Raw genomic sequence first — 21,182 nt, forward strand, 5'->3', positions numbered from 1 at the left:
CACCAGCATGCTTTTGTGGCTGAGCCGAACATGTGACAAGTGCCAAACGAATGACTACAAGACTTCTCTACATAAAACATAAAATATAACTTCCCAACAAAACTAAGCAAAATCAGCTAGGGTGATTCCTTCAGCTGGTTCATCACAGGGGAAGCAAGCAGTTAGAAGGCAGAGAGGACAATGACTTACACCAACTTAAAGTGCTTGCTGAAATACAGGCATTGTAAATATGCTTCTGGCTGAAACTATGCCTCTTCCAAAGTGGACTGAGCCGAGCTGCACCAAGACCTTTCACTACAGTAAAAGGTGCCTTCTTGGAGAAGCATGGCAGAGTAGCAAGTATAGAGAAGCTGTTTTGCTTTGTCTGATGGCATGCACCAGAGAGGTAACAGCTAGATTTAGGGTGGATACACAACAGATAAAACAATCCCCAGAGTATAATTAATTTCAATTAAATAAATATAACTCATTGTCTGATTTGGCAAGGAATCTCACTAAAGGTCCAGGGGGAAAAAAGAGAAAAGAAAAAAAAAAAATCACCTGCCCCGTTACCTTGGAAATGCAAAACTAGATCCAAATTCATGGATTGGAATAGCAACTTTTGTGAAAAAAAAAGACTCAGAAAATATAAATATAAATCCATATTCATATGGCATTCAGTGACTGGTGCTCTGAATGCTTTCATACCTCAACTCAGCAAAGTTTAAGCATTTGCTGAAAACCTTATGTTGCAAAGTACAAGCATGCACAAATAACTATTTTCTTAAATTCTTCACCAAAGAGAGGCAGAGTGCTGAGCTGACCCTGAAGAGTATGATTTTACTATGTACTGAACTTCCTCAGCTCCCTCTGATGCCTTTAGGACTGATGCCTGATGGCTCACAAGAAACCTTGAAGAATGAGGTTGAACCCAGATGAGTGCAGGGATGGCACTTCAGAACACACACCTGGATTTTCAATACAGAACATTTTAGAGGTTTGCTGTGGCCTCCTAAAAAGCTAAGAGGGTAGGAAAAGAGAGCAAATTCTGGATTCAGGTTCAGATTCCAGTTCTCTCCTTCCTGTGCAGAGAGTTTGCTTTGGGCAGACCTGCCCTGCTTACATGATACACACACCAGTCAAGAATGCATCCTCATCCAGAGCTGTCAAATTACCCTTGGTGCAAGCCACCTTCCAAGATACCTTCTCTTTGGAGAGCTTTCAAGCTTCCAAGACTGATTTGGGGCAGCTTCTAAGACTGATTTTACAGGTGAGCAGAGACAAGGGTCCTACCCCTTGGTCTTTGCTGTGGCAGGGTGAGTCCATAAGCAGTTTGGAAACATGGACCACAGCAAGCCGCACTAGCTTGCTTCCCCCTACAGACCACCATACTAATATGTGCCAGCTGTGAGATGCAGTCCCTGCTTGTGGCTGTCTTCTCCAGGTAGCTGTAATTGTCCTCACAGCTGTTTCCCAACTCTGAGTGAGAAAAGGAATCAGCTACCAGATGTACAACAACTGCAACAACCAGGCTTTATATTTCTTCCATCTTTAATGTATTTTTTTACAGATGCCTGTTTTCTTGCAATCTTATCACAAGTTTCTGTGAGGCCAAGTTCCCTACATCATGTATCCCAGCTTTCATTTTAAGGGAAAGGAATTGTCTATTATATGCAAAGTGTAACTAATATGAGACAAATCTAATGTTGGAGAAGAGAAAGAGAATAAAAAACCCTGACATTTTTCATGTCAAAATTTCACCAGTTTTTGAGGAAATCTGATCATTTTGGGGGTTGTCTGGATGATAAGCTTTGAATGCTTGGAGTTAGAAGTACTGATTTATAATACCATATCACATGCTCCGGAGTCTTCCTAAATATGTGGCTTTACCTCTTTAGCACAACTCATCCATATCAATAGGCACAAGGCACTTTTCATGTGGTAAGTAATAATAATAACACTAAACATCTGCAACTGCAACCAGCACAGAAATCCAGATATGCTTTATCTCACATATTTCAGCAACTAAAATGAGGTTGGAGGAGGCTTTACTGGCCCACACTTTGCTCAGTGAAGACCTACTCCTGAACCCCACAATTCACAATAAAGGCCGAAGACACCACTGAAGCCCTGGACCCTTCAGGATGAGACACTGTACTGCTTTCTACCTTCTGCCAGTAGACCTGTCTGCCAGCTTTTCTTTGTCACCTCAGAATGGCAGGTGTTTCTATCACAGCTCATAGCCTGTGCTGCCACTGAGCGTATCAGCTGCTGCCAGCAAAGGTGGGCAGAATAAGTCCCCAGTGCAGCTCTGGTGCAGGAAGACACCTTCAGCGGTGAAAGGGGCTCAACAATGTGACCCCTGGGATGGCAAACACATGCAGGAGTGGCACCTGGCAGTGAAGCTGCATACGCTTTCACTCATGTTCACAGCAGCAACAACATTAAATCTCAGCAGGACCCTTTCGGCTATAAAATCAAGTGCTAAAATGTCAGTGTCCTTTATGCGCAGTGGTAGATCCAGCACGAGCCAGGGCAGCGTGAATCTGTGCTGGTTTACAGCAAAGGCCAGTCTCTCTCCATCAAGAGTGATTCCTCCAGCTCCACACCAAGGCAGAGTACTGGGAGACAGAGGTTATTCCTCGTCTCACTCTCTTTCTTCTTTTGCACAGGTATTGGGGGTCCCAACTGAGGACACCTGGCCAGGACTTTCCAAGCTCCCCAACTATAACCCAGGTAGGATTTAACTCACAAGAATGCCAACTTTTTCTCTGAGCCACTAGCCACTCGATTTTTGGGTCAGTAATTCTCATTATGAAAAATCCTGTGCTTCAGTGTTACTAAATCCCTTGAGCTACTTAATGATTGTTGTAGGACCCACAACAACACTGGGATTGGCCTAGTATACAAGCAAAGGTACACATGTGGCAAAGTTGCCTCACTGAGTGCTGGGTATATATTAGGCTGATGGAAGATTTCATTGCTGCAAGTGCTGACAATGTAAAGTCTCCACTCTTCGGTGCAAAGGACCGATGTCTCCTGATTTAGACTGGAAAAGCTGACAGGTACCTGGAGACACAGTTTATCTGAACTGTCCTTATTTTTATGGAGATTGGTTTGGGGGCCTTTAAACCTCAGTTTTAAAGGTCACTGTCCCTGATTTTGATGTGGGCAAGGTGAGAAATCTGTGTGATTTATAAAGCTGGCTTCTTTTATTTCCACATGGGCTGGTAGAGAAGTCTGTGTCCTGGACTTCAAAGGGCCAGTTGTCTCTTATTTTGATGTGGGCAGGTTGAGAAGTATGCTTTGAAAAGCTAGCTCAGTCACTCTCCCTCTCCCTCCCTCTCTCCCCCTTTCTCTCTCTTTTTGTTTAATGTTTTCTCTTGGGAAAATATATTCAAGTGTCAGTGAGGGGGAAATGATGAGCACTGATTCTCAGCCTCTCAGCAGGATCATTCTGTAAGAGAAATATAAAAGTGAAATATTAAAAACCCTAGAATGTGAAATCCACCCATCTACAATCTAGCCATTCTCTCTCACTTGTACCCTAAGAGAGTGGTGGGGGGAGGCTGTCTATCTGGAAGGGGGAAAAAAGAGCAGGGGGGAGAGGAGGAGGGAGAAGACGTGCTTTAAGAAAGAGGTTTACAGGTTTAGTAGAGCATAGTAACATCTTTTCAAAGAAGTGGGTGTTGCTCTGTGACCCAGTCCAAGATGCCCCTCCTTTGATTCTGGTGCATGAACACTAAACAGCCCCCATTTTCACATGGTAGCCGCGATTGGCTGAACAATAACCTGGTCTCACAGTCGAAAGGACTGGAATCTTTCACACAATTAGCTGAGACACATTAATCAAACCAGCGTGAAATGGGAATGTGTCGCTGTCCACAGCAAGTTTAATTTGGATAGGGAGCAAGCACAGAGCAGACAGCTGGAGGAAGCACTTTCTTCTCTAAGTTGTTGAAGGCTTGGCTGGATAGTCTACAAGTTGGGAAGGGTAGTCTGGGAGGAAAGAAATGCCCAAGTGTGGGACAAACTGATCACAAAGAACTTTTTTTATGCCAGTCATCTGCTCATACAAGGCCAAAAACTCTCAGCGATGATGATTAGGTGTCCTGATGCTATATAGAGGGACAATCTAAAAGTGCAACGCTAGCAAAGAAGCTAGTACAGACAACAGAGAATGTGTGAGTGCCCAGAACTGCCCTGAGCGGTGACTCCCACTTAGTTCTATTTTGTCTGAGCAACAGTGCTGTCCTCTGCTGCTGTGGGGGATGCCAGTGGCAGGGCTGGGAGGGAGAGGACAGGCGCCTAGGCAGCATGTAAAGTAAAGACAAATCTAGTCATCATAAGCAATTTTCAAGTCTGAGTTGCTTTCAGGCTTGATAGAAAGTTTCCCTAATGGACTCCAGTGGGGCAGAATTGACCTGTGCTGTGCTGTGATCCTATGATGCTGGTGCCTTTTGTGGCTGGAGCAAACAGAAATACAGGAGTTAGAGGACACTTTCCTGTGGGAACACCCCACCATGCTAGCAAACACATGGGAGAGGGGTGCTAAGCCAGTGTTTGGGGCAATAGCTGTGCCAGCTGGAGAGGCAGCATCCCTTTTCCTCTCCTCAGAGCCTGCTTAAGGGGTTCCGAGCTGCTCCAGCCATGTATTGGAACCAAGCTCTTGGCTCACACCTGGATTATACAAACCAGTCTGGATAGAAGAAGGTTAGTCATACAAGGTTGGACTATTTGCCCTAGTCATGAACTAGATCAAGTCAGTTTTTGATGGGGCTGCTGGTAAAAAGGCAAATTAGTCTCTTTGTTTAAAGCTATTTGCCATTCACATGCTCCTGTGCACTTCCCCTCTCTTTCCTGAAGCACAAGTGCTGTTTCCCCCCCAGGACACACTCAGCCCAAGTGGAAGCTGTGGAGTCTGCCTGAGAAAACCTTCTCTCTTGAGGTTATTTCCAGTCCAGTTGTGCGAATCTGAATGCCTGGGATGGTTCAGATAAGCAAACAAACTTTGGAGCGCTTCCCCAAATCTGATGGCTTGAATGCTTTTAGCTAGTCCTATTGATGTTCGCAGTGAGCGCAGGCAGCAAACAAACAAACAGGTTCCTGCCCGAGGCAAGGAACTAACACGGGCAAAACAAAGCACTGAGGTGTGATCCTATTCTCATTGAAGTGGATGGCAAAACTCCCACTGGATTCAGCAGTGTAGGCTCAGCCCCAGAATGAGGTTGTTACTGGGAGGGTTCCTGGGCCAGGTGGGTTAGTAGGAATCTTTGAAATGAAAGCTGGAAATCTTTAGATGTTTTCCTATCCCTACTGTGGGCTTGAGCACATCCTGCTGCAGTGTCTGAAGAGGAGATACAGCATGGGCTGTGGGGTCTGTGAGCCAGGCACACGCAGGGCAGCTGGAGCAAGAGCAGCTCCCCTTCCCCATCTATGGGCAACTGGCACGGGATGAAATGTGCAAACGAGTATTTGACCACCCTATGCCCCTGTGCCGTCTTGCACAAAGAAGTTCAGAAATAGGACTCATGCCCATCGCCTACAGTTTGTCAAAATCTCAACCTGTGCCTGACCTGAGGTGAACATGAAGGGTGGGTGAGCAACTCTTCCGTGGCCAGCCCTGCAGCTCGTGATCTCGCCCCCTCTCTGCAGGAGAGACACTTGGGGTAGGGAATTACATGCAGCCGTGGGGCCTGAAAGCACGGTTTTACCCCAGCCCTGGCTTGAGAACCAGTTCCTGCAGAACATGAAGGGTTGGGAGAGCTCCTGCCCCACGTTTCAGCGCACTCGCTGGCCCTCTCCCTGGCTCCCCAGGCTTAGGAGCCCTGCCCATAGCGACAAGGCTTTGCCCTGTGTTTGTTCATTTGTTCTGTTCCCCTCATTTTGCTTCCCCTGAAAGAGGCAGTTGTAGCTCTGTTAACACTATTTTTGAAAGCTCTCACGCTGTGTGAGCTCAAATCCTTGCATTAATCTACTGCTGTGTTCATTTCACTGCGCTGAAAAGCAGGGAGTTTAAATCCCCTCTAAACACCATTGGTGACACCAGAAGGCCAGTGTTTTGATCCAGCCCCATTAATGGTTACAAGTTTGAATCTAGACAGCAGGGGTCAAGGGCAGGAAAGGATTAGGAATCACAGCCCATGACATTAAGCTAGTGCTTTTGCCAAACTGGGAATACTGGAGCGCCCAATGTACCAAGTTGGGTTTTGTTTCCTTTTTCTGACATTTGGATTCCAAAGAGTGGGGAACAGTGCTTATTTGTTTATAACATGATGAACTCGCTATGAGTGAGCTTTACTCCTTGCTTTATCGCACAGGCTGACTAATGAAGTTTCCTATGCCAGCTAGCATCATCTCACTTAGCAGACACGGGTTTTACACTGGCTTTTTCAGATGCAGCAATGACTTTTAAATTAAGCCTAGCTTTTCACCTATCTGCAGGCTTTGCTACGCTGAATGAGATTTAGAAGCTTTCCAGAATCAACTTCTGCTCCCGAGTACGGATTTTTATTATCTGTTGCGTTTCCAAAATGTCACCAGCAGATGGAGGCAACAAGCAGCAGGCTCTGAAACGCAAACTTCAAGTGACATTTTTGAGAATGCAGATGAAGTCTGCACTCCGAGTGCGCTCTTTTTTTCCGCTTTTTTTTATCTCACTTTTTATGCTGATGCTTCATTTAACAAATCGGATGGTTGGAAACTGAATTCTAAAACGATGACATTTTTATTGTCATAATAAACTGCATGTGGCTTTGATCCCAAAGGGAAGAGCAGCACTGTAACTAATGCGCAATATATGCTGGTCAGGCTGTAGGGAAACTTCCTATCTGTCAGGCACTGGGCACAGACTGCAGTTTCCAGCCTGCCACACAGACAGAGCTCGGCTTCTGTCCTGCAGCCACAGAGATTTCACTAATGAGAGAAATTTTCTCTGTGAGCCTGCAACCCCAGCGCGTTCATCCAGCAGCACTTGGCATCCTCTTTCTCTCTCTTCATCAATTAGGAAAGTTTAACTTTTGTCCTCTGGCTTGCTTGCCTCATTATCAGTTCATTAGCCACTTCCACCTGGGTTTTCATTTTCAGGAAGGTATTTCCTCATTAGCACACGCTGACTTGCATTCGGATAGAAAATAACAAACCCAAGTGCTACCTTTCAGATCTACTCGTATTGTTAGAAAAGCCAATCAGCCCTACACAATCCCATCATTTAATGTCTATATCATCATTGTAAGACAATTAAATCAGTAGTTCATCCACTTTTTGGAGTGATATCCAAATATTCTTTATCTCTTACCTTTAAGGAGTAGGTGTTTACGTTGTTTTAGAATTTTAGATTGGTCTTAATCTTACAGTAGGGAAAATATTTACTGCTCTGTTCTTACCCTGCTCAACACAAAGGGGCCTCAGCATTCTCTAAGGGTTTGTCTATATGGGGTCAGTCAGGAGATTAATCTGAACTGATTTAAAGTGGATTAGTTAACTGCATTAAATCCTTGAGCAGAGACACACTGTTTTCTTACCCATATCTTCCATTTATAATCAAAGCTCTGTATACTCAAAGTGGCAAGTTTGGCAGTCCTCAGCCAAGCAGAATTCTCCACTGAGAGATGTGTTTGGACGGGGACAGCAGTAGTTGGCTCCCTGGCTCTTACAATACCCCTTGTAGATAATTATTAATCTCCATGTTATATAAATGATGAATTTCAGTCAAGAGGCTTACTCGAGACAGCGAAGACTATAATTCAGGTATTCCTCCCTGTTCCCAGTAAGCAAGCTGCTATTTCTGTCTGTAATGTAAAGAAAATCCTATTTCCTCTTTGGAATGTTAATCCTGAAAATGCACTCCACAAAAACAAAGTGACATTTCACTTAGATATCACTGAAATATTTTGCCCTGCTGTTATCAAATGAACATGCACTTTTTAACTTTTATGTTAAACTCATTAAAGAATATTAAGGTTAAAAGATTTCAGTAGAGTTAAAGTACAATATTTAAGTAAACCTGACATTTTTATTAAATATTAAAGGAACTTTATATATTGTCATGGAATGTTTCCATCTCACAAATGAAAATTTTCTGGCAGAAAGTTACAACATCTGAAAGTTTTTGGCCAGCTCTGTGAAGAGGTAAAAATTTCTACCTCATACAAAAAAATCTTATGCCTTTCCAAACGATTTTAAAAATTGTTTTTCTTATATTCTGCCTGGAAACTTTACATCTCTACTCAGTATGGACAATTTATTTCTACACTTTTATTACAGTCAAGGGGGCAAAATGAAGGAAAGAGGATCCAGAGAAAAAGTTAGTAGTGATCCAAGAGGAACGTTCTGCCAGAGTTAATCTCAGTGACTGATTTGGGAAGGGGCTATTCAAGATACTAATATATAACTTCTATATATGGGTGATAATTCCAGTGCTCTGGCACCTAAACAGTCATTAATCGCATTCCAGGTTATATTGCCATTTACTGCTTTAGCAATTACCTTAGTATTTGGGTGTAGGAGAACACTTCGATTGTGAACTGTTACTTACCCTTTGATAGACAGGTTTAACAACCTGCTTGCCTGGCTTAATGGTGAAAGATTGCTGCTGGAAAGGTTAAGTGCTGAAAGTTCAGTAATTTTCACTTTTTCAAATTGTTGGTGCATCAAGTCAGATACTGAGTGACCAAGCCCCTAGGCCTGGCACTCTGGAAATGGCCATGCAGGTGAAGGGAGAGGGGACTCCTGCTTTGCCCACAGCTGGCAGCTTCTGTCCCTGAATGATGTGGCTGGTGCTTTTGGGCAGGAAGGGAGGGCAGATGCTCTCAGATGGTGCAGGATAAGCCCCAGCCGAGCTCTGAGAGTCTACTGGCAACAGACCAATGGTGTTTGCTTCCTGGTGGTCTTACTGCCATGGGGAATGCTTGTCCAGGCTGGGCTGGAAGAGGGGTCTACACCACCCTTCCTGCTCTCCCTTCCACGGCTAGAGCACCATTCATCTCTGCTGTCAGAAACAGTGCTCAGGAAAATGTAGCTGGGTAGAAACTACAGCCTTTCTGATGCAAGAAAATGTCTCTGTTGATCAGCACTAAGAGGAAATCTTCCAGGCTTAAGCCATTCATTCATATCTAAGCCTGAGAAAATTCATGCTTTGTAAGAAAACATTTGAGGAATGTATTCCTCCACATTTTCCACAATGTTTAGAAATGTGTCCTTGAAAAATGGCAACAACACAGCCTTCCCAAAACTGCAAACTCTGCAAAGTTCCAGTCTGGTAGAGATGTTTGAATCAGTAAGTACAAACCCTGCATGAAAATGGTTAACTTGATAAACAACAAACTTAGTGAGGGATTGACAGCAAGAGCAGTGGGCAAGAAGAGAGTAGGACCCAAGTGTCTTTGCTCTGTCCCCAGTCTTTCTGCCAGATCCATGCAGAAAACCCCATGTGCCCACAGGGCAACACATGAAGCTCAGCAGCCCCTTCGTAAGCCAAGACAATTGCTGGGGATTCAGGCCTGCAAACCTCTTTCTGCTTCCTTCATGTGAAGGCTTTAGGGACTGATACTGCTTTTATTGAAGTCAAAGCTAAGATTTGCACTGTAACAGAAGGAGGGCCAAGGCCTATATTCACAGATGTATGAAAGGAAAGGGTTACAGAACTGGAACAGCCTTATTAACATCAATGCTGGTACTCAAGTCCTATAGGAATAATGTATATTTATAAACACTAAGAAGACAGATTCTATAGGGCCCTTTGAAATTCTGAGCACACATTTTTTTTAAGGGCTCAAAGAATGGTTTTTGGCTTGATTTTCATTTAATCCTGTGATTACATATTACACTTTCTAGAACTGGTTGCTTCCAGGAGACCTCAGAGACTCCGAGTCATCTGTGACAGGTAAGCTACCTATAACGGCAATGTCAAAATCGCCTCTGGGTTTATTTGTTTCTTTATGTAATCATTTAATTTGAAATGAGCTCTTTTGGCAAGCTCAGGAAGAGCGGGGTGGCTCTGTAGTAACAAGCAGATCTGATGTCAGTTAAGTAACTGCTTTCGAGAGATTGCAGTAGAGGTAGGCATATAGTGGGTTTATTATTCTCAGAGGAGTAGTGATTATTCTCAGATAAGCAGTGATTCAATGACATTATGAGCAGCTTTTTGTGGGGCACAGTTCGATTCAGAATGTCGTACTTTCCTAGGCCCTCTTGCCCAGACTGAAGACAGACTTTACGCTGTCCCAATTTTAATTTCTGGAAACAGACTGTAGGAATGTTGCTCACAGTGGTAAGGAAGATGTGCTAGGAGAGTGTTTTCATGAGACAATGAAATAATCTTGTGATTAGTTAGGAGGGGAAAAATTGCATTCTTCAATGGCCAAAAGCTATGAGACTAGGGCCATGGTTACGCATCTTGGCTTGACCAGGCACAACACCACCACCACCGCCCAATCTTGGCGTGTAACCATGGCCCTAGTCTCATAGCTTTTGGCCACTGAAGAATGTGATTTTTTAAGCACCTATATGTACACACACACACACATATACATAATGTAAATATGTATCAGTAGAAGAAATTTAAAATCAGGCAAAGTGCCCTAACCTAGCTCAGAAAGTCATTAAAATCGAATCCGCCTCCCAGTACTGATTTTGAGGCACACAACAGGCTTTATAGATACGTAGGAAAAGACTAGATAGGATTTGTCCTCATGATTGTGTTCATGCACAGGTCAAGAATCAAATATTCTTTGAGGACATAACCACATTTTTCATCGCTGCTGTTTATTACCTGCTCAGCTCATTGCTTGGGATCCAGTGGTGCTTGGAGGGAAGTGTGCTGCCCTTCAGAGCTGGGTTTCCCAGACACTGTTCTGAATGGCTGAACATGCTGAAGTTTTCAGCAAAGCACAGGTTGCTGAAATGCCAGCCATTGTCACGCACATCTTCAGAAACACACAAAGCTCAGTACGTCCGATGCCCTGATAATGCAGGTCCTGGAACAGAACAAATCCCCTCTCAGCCTGAACATAGAAATAACTATATTCCTTGCAACTCTGCTGTACTGCACTTCTGCTTTTTGGCCATAATCCCTTGACAGGCCCCATTACAGCCCCATACCGACAGGCTGGCCCAGCACCTCTGCGGCAGAACTCTGGGCTGCATGTGAGCCAGCTCCAACTCTGCGTTACACAGTCCTTATGTCGGTATGGCCGAATGGCTGCCTTGGCATGCTTGGGTCTTGAAAAGGAAAGAACTGCTTCATACAGACCGCTCAGCCATGACTCTCCATGGCCAATTAAGAAATCAAAGGGGAGCTCTGTGCGGAGCTTGGCCACCACCAGGAAGCCTGAGACATGGTGGGAAGCACTGAACCATGTTGTTGCCCAGTGTGGGAGCCTGCAGCAGCAGCGAGCAAGGGGGCAGAGGGTCTCCAGTAAGACCCTGCCATGGCAGGGGCAGCCCGTGGTGCAGCTCTAGCAAACAGCCTCAGGCTGGATGCTTTGGTTCCCTGTCCCGTCCCTGCTCCCCAAGGCAGCAGGGGCTCAAACCGTTTTGCTGGAGGTGAGAATTCAGCAGTTACCTACCACAGTGAGGCCAGATACCTTTTACAAATCTGTTTCTCAGGATATCTGCCTCTCTCTCTCTCTGTTTTTTCTCCTTTCTTTTTTTTACATCTTATCTCCTCAAAACAAAAATGTCAGCATGTCAAATGTCCTGTGTAGAGAGGTGGGGTGCAGGGGCAAGGGGATCCCGATGCCTGATGTCACTTGGAGGGGAAGCACGGGCGGGGGCTGAGGGACGAAGCACAACAGGCCATGCTCCGACGGGCCTCCTGATGCTGAAACATGATCAGAACAAACAAACAAAGTAAAAGCTGTAAAACTAAACGGCTATATTTGTTTCTTTGTTGGTTTGTTTTCTCTCTTCCACTTCCTTGTCCCCAGCTGTGTGCTCCTCTAGAAAGCAGCCACTTGGCATTGGTATTTGCTGGGCATGGAGCATGTGTGTATTACATCTATTTTAAGCACTTCTCCTGAGAAACAGATTCATCTCTGTGAATCCCCAACACATTTTACAACCAGCTGCACTACAGGTACTAGGGTAGGAAAAGGGGAAATGGTATTTTCTTTAGTTTTTTAGTTTTGACCTCTGGTCTGCTCAGTGGGCCAGTCAGGTTATTTTGTGCACTCGCATTGTCACTGTAAACTGGTAACACCAACCTCTGATATTCAGTTATGACATGTAAACCTCAACCTCAGTTATGACATGTAAAATATAGTCTCCCCAGCAGCATTTTCCCTTTTACTTACAACCTTCTTTTTACAAAATAACAATTTCTTTTCAAAATTCCTCTGAAAACATGAGTTTGAGCTGAAATCCTGGATGCATATTCTCCAACATAATCAAACTCACATGGAAAAGCAAATGTCCTGGAAAGCTATATAGCTGGGCTGGGTTTATCCGGCTCCCCTGTGTCCCTCCACTATCTCTGCCTCAAGCTCTGAGAAGGGCTGGGTCAAATTCTGGTTCCAGCTTTCTTGCTTGTGTTCATCTCCTATGCTATTTTTTTCTCCTGTTTTCCTAGGCTGAGCAGGGTGCCAGCAGCAGAGGATTTGGCCTCCAGGATGCTTACAGCCTTCCCTCGAGGCCGGATCTCTGCGCAAGATGCGCTTCTTCATGACTTCTTCAGCCTTCTGCCTCCTCAGCTCTACCAGGTTCCTACTGGTAAGTTAACTCTCGATTTCATCTCACCAAGAAAAAGCTATTTCACATGCTATTTATTATGAGTTTATTCTGTACTTTGAAAGTCTCTGCCATTCACTGGCGTGTCTTTCTCTCTTCTGCCTGCCCTCCCTCCCCACTCCCGTATGCTGCAAAGTTTACATCCCATTGCAAATCTGACAGCCTGTTTTTCTGTTTTCTTCCACTTGATCACAGTGCTAATACTAGAAAGGGACCTGGATGGGCTGCCGCCATGGTACATTTACAAAGTGGAGGTGTATATGCTTTGACAGGTCGTTTCTCCCCCATTCTGTAACCCCAGGGGCCCGGAGCTTTCCCTCGGGCTGGCTCACACTGTGTATTCAGCGTAACTCACATGCTGGTCCCTCCTGATGTCCTGAATTCCCAGCTGCTCAGCATGGTGTGCTAGCTCCAATTCCCTTGGACTGCTCCTCCTGCTCCCTTTTGATGTTCAGAGACAACAGCTGTTCCTCATACCCTGTCGCACCAGTTCTCCCTCAGTTTTACCTGCTTTATTTTCTTCTTCCCTTGCCCCCTTCTCTTAAGCACACAGCTGTATACTCACAGATCTGCCTCTCCTGCCCTGAGCTGAGAATAGATACAGGGTCTCTCAAGCTACAGGTTCTGTTCCTCACTAGGAAAAGCTCCCAACTATCAGGCAATGGGCCAGAGAGCCCTCACATTCCCTCTTGCTTCCTGGGCACCCGCTACACTAGTTAATTTGGTGGGTTTATTTAAGATAGGGGCAGTTAAGAAGAAGCCTTCTTGGACTGTGTTGTCAAGGTATTTGAAAACCTAATTTCTGGCTCCTGCGACACATCCCAAGTGAAGGAGCGGCCAGCTAGCGTCTCTCCCAAACCGCTGCCCTTCAGAAGGTGCTGTGTGTGTATGTGCATGAGTGAGAGACATCTGCATTCCTTTTCTGTTCACCCAGCCACAGAGCACAAATCTACTTTGACACTTTTAGAAAAATGAAAAGATGGAATCTCGCAGGAGCCTGCCTGTGCCGGGGGGGGAGGAGGGGAGCACGCACAGCAGGAGGGAAGTTGACTTTTCTTTATACATATAGGGTTTTTTCCATGCAGAGTTTAAATTATGCCTGATAAAAGGAGTTTCGTGGATGTTTCAGTTCTTTCAAACCCTCCTGGCTTCCTCCCAATTAAATGAGGTTTGTCAAAGCCACAGGGCTCTGCTGCTGCCGGAGAGGCGGACAAGCACTTCCCGCAGTGACATCTCCAATCCCCAAGGGAGAAGATGAAAGTGTCAGTGCCAAGAGAGAGAGAAAGAGTGTGGAAAAAAACAGGTACAGAGACAGACAGTGTGAGAGAAAGGGAGAGAGTGAGGAGAAACAGAAGGAATGAGAAAACAGATTGGCATAATGTGTCGATCTCTCTGACATGCTGCCAGAGAGGGGATAGATTAATTTCACCTGGGTTTATGCACCATCCCATATTTATTATCCCCCATATTACGGCGAGAAGTACCTTGTGGACAGGAAACTGCATGGCGTTATCATAGCAACCGATGTGTTGGGAACAGAATCAAAGTGCACAGGGCTGAAACAAGTACAGTATGATCATGCAAGACCATATTCATGAGTGACTCATTAAGCCTGTAAAAATTAGGCAATTCTGAATAATTCCCCATGTAGCCATCCCTATTGCCATAACCGTGTAAGACATTTGTTCTCTTGTGTCATTTTGGCATCACACTATTTTGGAATTTAACTGTATCATTTTAAAATTCTCATTGCTATGATAACACAGTGCAGATTTTAAATATATTCTGTTCCCACTTTGTTCTGGAGGATGCTGGCTATTAGTCCCTATCCTCTGAAGGAGAAAGTTAAAGCAGAAGGGCAAAGAATGAGCTGGAGATGAAAGGTGAAAGGAGGAGGGGGTTGATCCCAAGGTGTGTGAGAGAGTAAGAGGGAAACAACATTTGAAAAAATAAAAGGTTCTCATAAGAAATTATTTTCTGTTTTTATGAAATAATTGTATCCATTACTGTCCTTTTTAGAAGTTGCTATGACAAGCTGGAAGCTAGAGGATTTTTTCAAAGGTCAATTCCTGGGAAAAAATAATTGGAGAAATCAGTGTTTCAAAGTTAAGTACCCCTCCAAATGGCGTGTTTCTGATTACTGAGGGGAATGCTAATGGCTGGAGGCTGGCTGCTGCCCCTGGGAAAGGGCTCTTTGCATGGGGCTCTTTGCTTCCTGGTGGTCAGCTCCTGCAGAGGGGAACAGGTTGCTGTTGCTTATGCTCATCTGGATGCAAAGTGCTAGAAAAAAAGAGTAGCTCACGCTGTAAGAGACGAAGACTTCCCTGAGTGGGGCTGGTCCACAGATGGGCCAGCTCTCCTACAGCTGCTTGCTCCTGTGCCTCTAGTGCTAGAAGGGGCTGCTAAGGCCCAGGTTCAAATCCCACTCATCGTCTTGGTGGCCTTAATTCTACACATGCCACCAGCACCTCTGGATATAGCAACAGAGGAGAGGAGCAGGGGATTCTCCAGCTTCCTTCCACTGCGGCTAGTAGCCTAAGGGGTGGCAGTGATGGCCTTTCGTAAAACTGGAGCATTTGCTGTCCTTTTTCTGGCCTAAGCCAATCCTGAGACAATTATCTTTGTGCAGTGCAGCCCTGCACTGCAGCAGCTCTGATAAAACTTCAGTCTAACCCTTTGCCACCTGCTAAAGCAGAATGTTTTCTGTCCAATTAATCACTCCTGGAAGAAAGATGAGATCCTTGAATCAAGAAAGCATGAGCTGTGCTCTCAACTCAGTGTCAGTCCTGAAGTGCAAAGGGCCTTCTGAGAAGGTATCTCACTCTGCTGTCAGACAGGTCAGACACAGTAACAATTGCAGCTTATTATTCTTAGTTATAGATTTGGGTTATTTCCCCTCTTTTGCCCTCGAATGCTTTCGAGCAGACTCGCAAGCAGGGATGGTGAGCAGCGTGATTTGGGCTTAGCACCAGTGCGCTCCCAAGAAAACATACTGCAAGAAGAGCTCTGGCCAAACAACCCAGGCACATGGGCCAGGGAGGCCTGAGCTGGCACCTCAGATCCTATCCCCGCAGGACCGATGTCCGGGCTCAGTATACACCTTTCTCACAGTTCAGGAGACATTCAACCCTGGGCATACCATCAGCATAGCAGTTAGTCCTTAAGTCCAATTTGTGCTCCATGAGGAGGATTGTGTGTTGCGTGGATGTGATCCTGGCTTTGACTAGGAGGGACTTGCTCCTTTTGGATAGGGTTGGTCTCTGATTGTTACCCTCCCCCCAGCAATTCAAAACCACTGTGCCAGGTGGTGATGACACTGTGCTGTTTCTCCTAAAACAGCCCGCTATTCAGCTTTTCAGAGACAAGGAGGAGGAGGGAGGCTTGATGTTGACAGAGCACTGTCATTTTAATGCCGGTTGCATCTAAATTAATGCAAAGCAAGCATAGGCAATGAGGAGGTTAAGGCTGCAAGCCATTGCCTACCAAAAATCCCATTACTATTGGGATTAGCCAGCACCGGTAGATATTATCACAGGGCACTTAGAAAGAAGAGCTGGCTTTCATGGACATCTTGTTTGGATTGGCTGGTTTCCCTAGGTTCTCCTACATAGCTAAAAAGTTTATATAGTCACATTTTTTAACCTCTGTGCTTTGCCACCTCTGTACACAGCAAATGGATATCCTTCAATGCAAATCAGATACAGCCACCTAGAAAATGTGGATACACTTAATGTGTATACACTATAATGTGTCTTAATAAGGGAATAAACCAAAGTTGGTGTTGAGCAGCGAATCAGCTGTCACTCCTGAACCAGAAGCAGTCTTTTCTGTAAGGTGATAAAGCAAATCTTCCCTTAACTCAGGAAAAATACCCCTCACTTCACCTGGCCCGATCTCCACAGTGGTAGAAGGTCTGCTTGCGTAAATACTGACAGGACACTGTGGTTTTGTATTCTGTCATTAAGCCACCACCCTAGGAAAGAGCCATTGCAACATCACAGCAGATGTGTGCCAAGGGCACAGGCCTTTGGAGATGTTGCCCTGCTTAAGCTCTTCCCCAGGCGCTGGCCTGGAGCAGCCATCGTGCTGCCAGGTGCTGGGCCCTGTTTAGGAGCACAGGGCGAAGGGGAAGATGGGAAAAGGAAAGGTTTCTTTGCTCACTCCCCAGCTCATGCTCTTGCAAAAGCACAACTGGCGCAAAGTTTGGCCCACATGACTTGTGGAAACAAAGTCCTACAGACATGGATCAAATGCTCTGACTCCTCATTGATCTCAGGCCAGAGAATCTCTATAAAGGTCTTATTGTTCGGGGAGATGAACTGCTTTTGGGGGGGAGTGCTGTTAATACCCTTCATGGAGGCAGACACTATTGCATCAGAGGTTAGCAGATTTTTTTCTGTATTTTTCTAATTGCAAGTTATATGTGAGGTTTCTTTCCATTTTCCCTTTAACACTCTTAAATGCAAACCTGAGAAGATTTATTTGTCTTATTTGCTGTGAAAGACATCTGGACTGGAACTCCCATGTAGTCATTTTGCATCCTCAGGTGCACTTCTGCCTTCACCCAGTTATCAGCAGAAAAGAGCAAACGGGGATGTAGTGATCGGATTTCTAAGGCACAAAAGTTAAAGCTAAGTTTGAGATTGTGACAGCAAGCAACCATGAGCCTAGGAACTCAATTAGCCTGAAAGACAACTATCTCATTATCTTTTCTAAAATGATATAAATACATAAGAATATAAAAATTTAAAATAAACTCTCTCTCTATTGACTGTCTAGATGACTGAATTTCACTGCTCAATTTCTTTAAACACCCACTTTAGTATTTATTTATTCTAAGCGTGAAGCAGCTACGATAATTAGACTGTCAGATTTGGTAAGTTAATGAGGAGTCACTGGAGTGGAAGGTTTTGCATTTGTGAGATTGCTGAAGGAGAGAAGCCCCGTGCCTTCGCTCTATCTCTTTTTTCTTTTTCTTTTCTTCCCCCTCCGCTGGGTGGGAAGGAGAGAGCTTGGCAGCATGGAGATCCATTTGAATCCTTTTGATTAGCAGGTTGCATTCCTACCACCATTCTACCAAATAATATTTTCCTGGTTGCTCCAAGAAAAAGAAAAGAAACCACAGATGAGATTTCTAGAGAAGTGTGCCTAGATTAAAGAAATAATTTTCAAAAAAAAATCAGAAGGAATGGAGGTGTGAGAAATAGGATCCTGAATTAATTTATATTGTGGCTAATGTCACAGGACAGCATTAGGAAAGTAGCACAATGAAGGAAAAGGACTGTTTTGCAGCTTTCTCTTTAACCTGATTTTTCCACAGGACAATCAGTGCTCACAGTTCCAGGAGTGAGACTGCAACCTGAAATCTGTGACCTGTTTGCTTCTTACCGAAAAGGTCATCTCTCAGGAGGTTCAAGCAAGTTTTGGTAGAAAGCAGGGATGATATTGACTAATTCTTGGGTAAGCACATGGTTGCCACTGTCAAAGCTGCTGCCATCATGCTTAGCACATGAATTCCTTTGTGTACCGAAGGTGGGAAAACAGAACTGATACCCAGGCTGGATGACCACATCCCAGGCTGAGGACAAGGTGGGAAATCTCACATTTAGAGAGAAGAGATCAGCAAGCCACTGGCTCCTGATGCACAATGCTCAGTGGTATCATGGGACGTTTGGGTTTGTTTTGTCATATTCCCAAGTCTCAGACCAGTGCCCTTTCCTCTGATGCCGCCCCAGTCAAAATATTGCTTAATTTCCCTGTTGCTTAAACTGACCAAATTGCTTTGTTCGCCTTTGTCCTTGTCTATTGAGTTCACATTTTATAGCTTACTTGTTTTGATTTCACATGCAATGGAACCTGAGCAGAGCTAGGCAAAATCTCCTTAGCTCATAACATCCTTGGTTTTAATTAATCACTATTTTAATATGACGCACCTCAAAATGATGCTTCAGCATCAATGTTTTTAATCTGCTTTTTGTTACAGAAGACCAAAAGATCACTTAAAATCACTGTTATTGAAAGAAATTACCAGAAAATACCCTTTTATTATATCCTGTCTCTTTGTTTACTTTGTGCATGTGTTAACAGCATGTGTCCAGTCAGTGTCACTGGCTGGGTCTGTGCTTACAGGGCAGACCTGGAAACTGACCTTGAGGCCAAATTAGTTTGACTGTCTTATTGTCTTCCAAGCTAAAAGGCAATATAGCTGTGATTAGCAAGGCAAACCTCAGCTACCCATCTGTGCTTTCAAATGCATGTAGATGGCATGTACCTGCTATAGGACCAGGGCCCAGCACTCAGTGCCTGGTCTCACAGCCTCTCTCTACTCCATCTGCCCTCATCACGTAGACAACAGCAGGCAGACAGGTCAGCCTTGAGTCCTTTCGAGAAGGACCTGACACTGCCAGCCCTGTGACCAGATTGGGTTTTGGAGGCAGCCTGAATACATTCCCTGCTCACCTGCTCAGCTAAGTGCAGACGGGGCAGCTGTTCCCTCTCTGTGATCAGAGAGGAACTAATCCTGCCAAAAAAGCTGGTTGTCAGTTCCACTAAGGCTTCGGGGACAACTCACTTGAGGAGGGCACTCATGCTTCACTGTTCAATGAACTTGGATTTGGCCAGTTTTAACTCATTTTGGGAGTATTTCACAAATACATAATTTAAAATAGTGAAACCATTAAAATAGTAAGAGATACTTTTAAACATTTTCTTTTTTTTTTTTTTTTATATTAACCTGGCCTCAAAGTGATTGTGTCCCCTTTTTTAAGGTGCTTACAAAACATACTAAAAAAGCTTAAATGTCAACTCAAGTTTTCTTCTGCACTTCATTACAGGAAAACATTCTATAAGTGATGGTGTTCATATTATTAATTCTCTTTTTAAAAAAGGCATCTGCATTCAGACAGGCAAGCAAGGTTATAAATGAAACAGTAATTTTTTTTGTCATTGTAATAGGCTACCAATGGAAAGCAGGGAGTTCTCTATGCTTTTTCAAATCTAATCAGAGGTAGGTAGGCATCTAAAGCACAACAGCCTCACACTGGCACATGAGAGAATGGAATTTCCTGGGAAGATAATGAAACCAGCCAGCCTTCCTTCATTGGCCAACCTCAGTTAAGTTACAAAAACAGACAAAACCAAAAAACTAAACATACCAGGCTCAGTTGTTAATCCATGGGCCCTGAGTGACACAGCAAGGGACCAAACATCATCACAGTCTCCTCCTTGTTCTCCTTATGGTTTCAGGAAGGGAAGAGATAGTGCCAGGCATCTATCCTACAGTGATACACACTCCATGCCAACATGCCATCCACCTTCTACCCTATTCCACCTCTTTCCCTCTACCTGCTGAGGAGGAACGTACGGATCATTGGCATCTGCTTCCGTTCTCATGCTGCCTCTCAAAATGTAGATAAATAATGCAGTGCCTCTTATATGTATGTGCTACTGTACTAGCTAAGTGTAGTTGAATCTACAGGAAGATTAGAACTTGTTTTAAACCAACTGTTAACAAATAAAGTGGCTAAAGTCACTAGCCCTGCAGAATATTTGTAATTAGGATTTATTTTTCCTTTTGATTCAGGACTTAGGCCATGGATTTTTATCCTAACAGAATTCCTTTGCAACAGGGGCAGATTCTACCCTCCATTACACCAAGGACCTTTGAAATAACTCTTGATATTGACAAAATGAAGCAAAATCTTTGCGAGTATAAAACAAGGGCAGAGTTTGGTTGGGGAGGGGTATTTTTAAAAATCACCTTTCAGTAGAAGACAATGAAATTGTGCAGATGTCCTGCCTTTTGTTTTTCAGAATGCAATGTCATAAAGATTGACTTGGCAACGAAGATGCAACAGCACAGTCTGGACACTGGACTTGCAGAATAAACTCAGCCATGTGTCACTTAATAGAGAGATCCCTGGACCAGAAGATCGATGTACAAACAGGACAGATGGGGACTGACAATTGAAAGAATGTAGAGGCTGATCCAAGGCTTACAGAGACCTGTCATTCCTGGGGTTTGCCTACAATCTCCTTCAACAAAAGAGCTCCTGGGGGAAGAAGGGGATTAGTCAAAATTTGAGTGAAGTCTCCAGGGAAGATGGTTTCTTGGATAAAGTTGTCAACAAAAGGAATTGTTTAAGACTATTTGTTATAATTTCCTAGAGGGAGCTTCTGCCATTACTAACAGGATTACCAGCATACTGGTTCCACACCAGCAGAGCATTAGACGTGTGCATTGCAGACTGGTTGCTTAGAGCTGAATTCAAGGGTCTTCTTATATTGGGTCCCAAATGTGTGCAGGTGTTGATGAGCAGAGGGGAGATGGCAAAGAATTAAGATGCAGCCAAACACGGGCCGGTTTTGGTCCAGCTGTTGCAGAGAGTCTTGGCTCATTAATGAGTTACCAGGGTGTTTTAATCTCCTTGATCCCAGGGCCGCTGACAGACTATGAGAAGGAAAGCTAATCCAAGGTA

General features: G+C 44.4%; 1 protein-coding gene across 1 annotated transcript in view; it reads left to right on the top strand.

Moving 5' to 3' along the window:
• Positions 1 to 18,135, top strand: part of CDK15 (cyclin dependent kinase 15) — a 36,151-nt gene extending 18,016 nt beyond the window's left edge. The window contains 4 exon segments of the mRNA XM_030018473.2: positions 2,652 to 2,715; positions 9,814 to 9,862; positions 12,548 to 12,687; positions 18,026 to 18,135. Coding sequence (XP_029874333.1) covers positions 2,652 to 2,715; positions 9,814 to 9,862; positions 12,548 to 12,687; positions 18,026 to 18,135 — 363 coding nt within the window.
• The last annotated feature ends 3,047 nt before the right edge of the window (positions 18,136 to 21,182 follow it).

Source organism: Aquila chrysaetos, chromosome 6 (genome assembly GCF_900496995.4).
Source record: "Aquila chrysaetos chrysaetos chromosome 6, bAquChr1.4, whole genome shotgun sequence".
Taxonomy (NCBI): Eukaryota; Metazoa; Chordata; class Aves; order Accipitriformes; family Accipitridae; genus Aquila; species Aquila chrysaetos.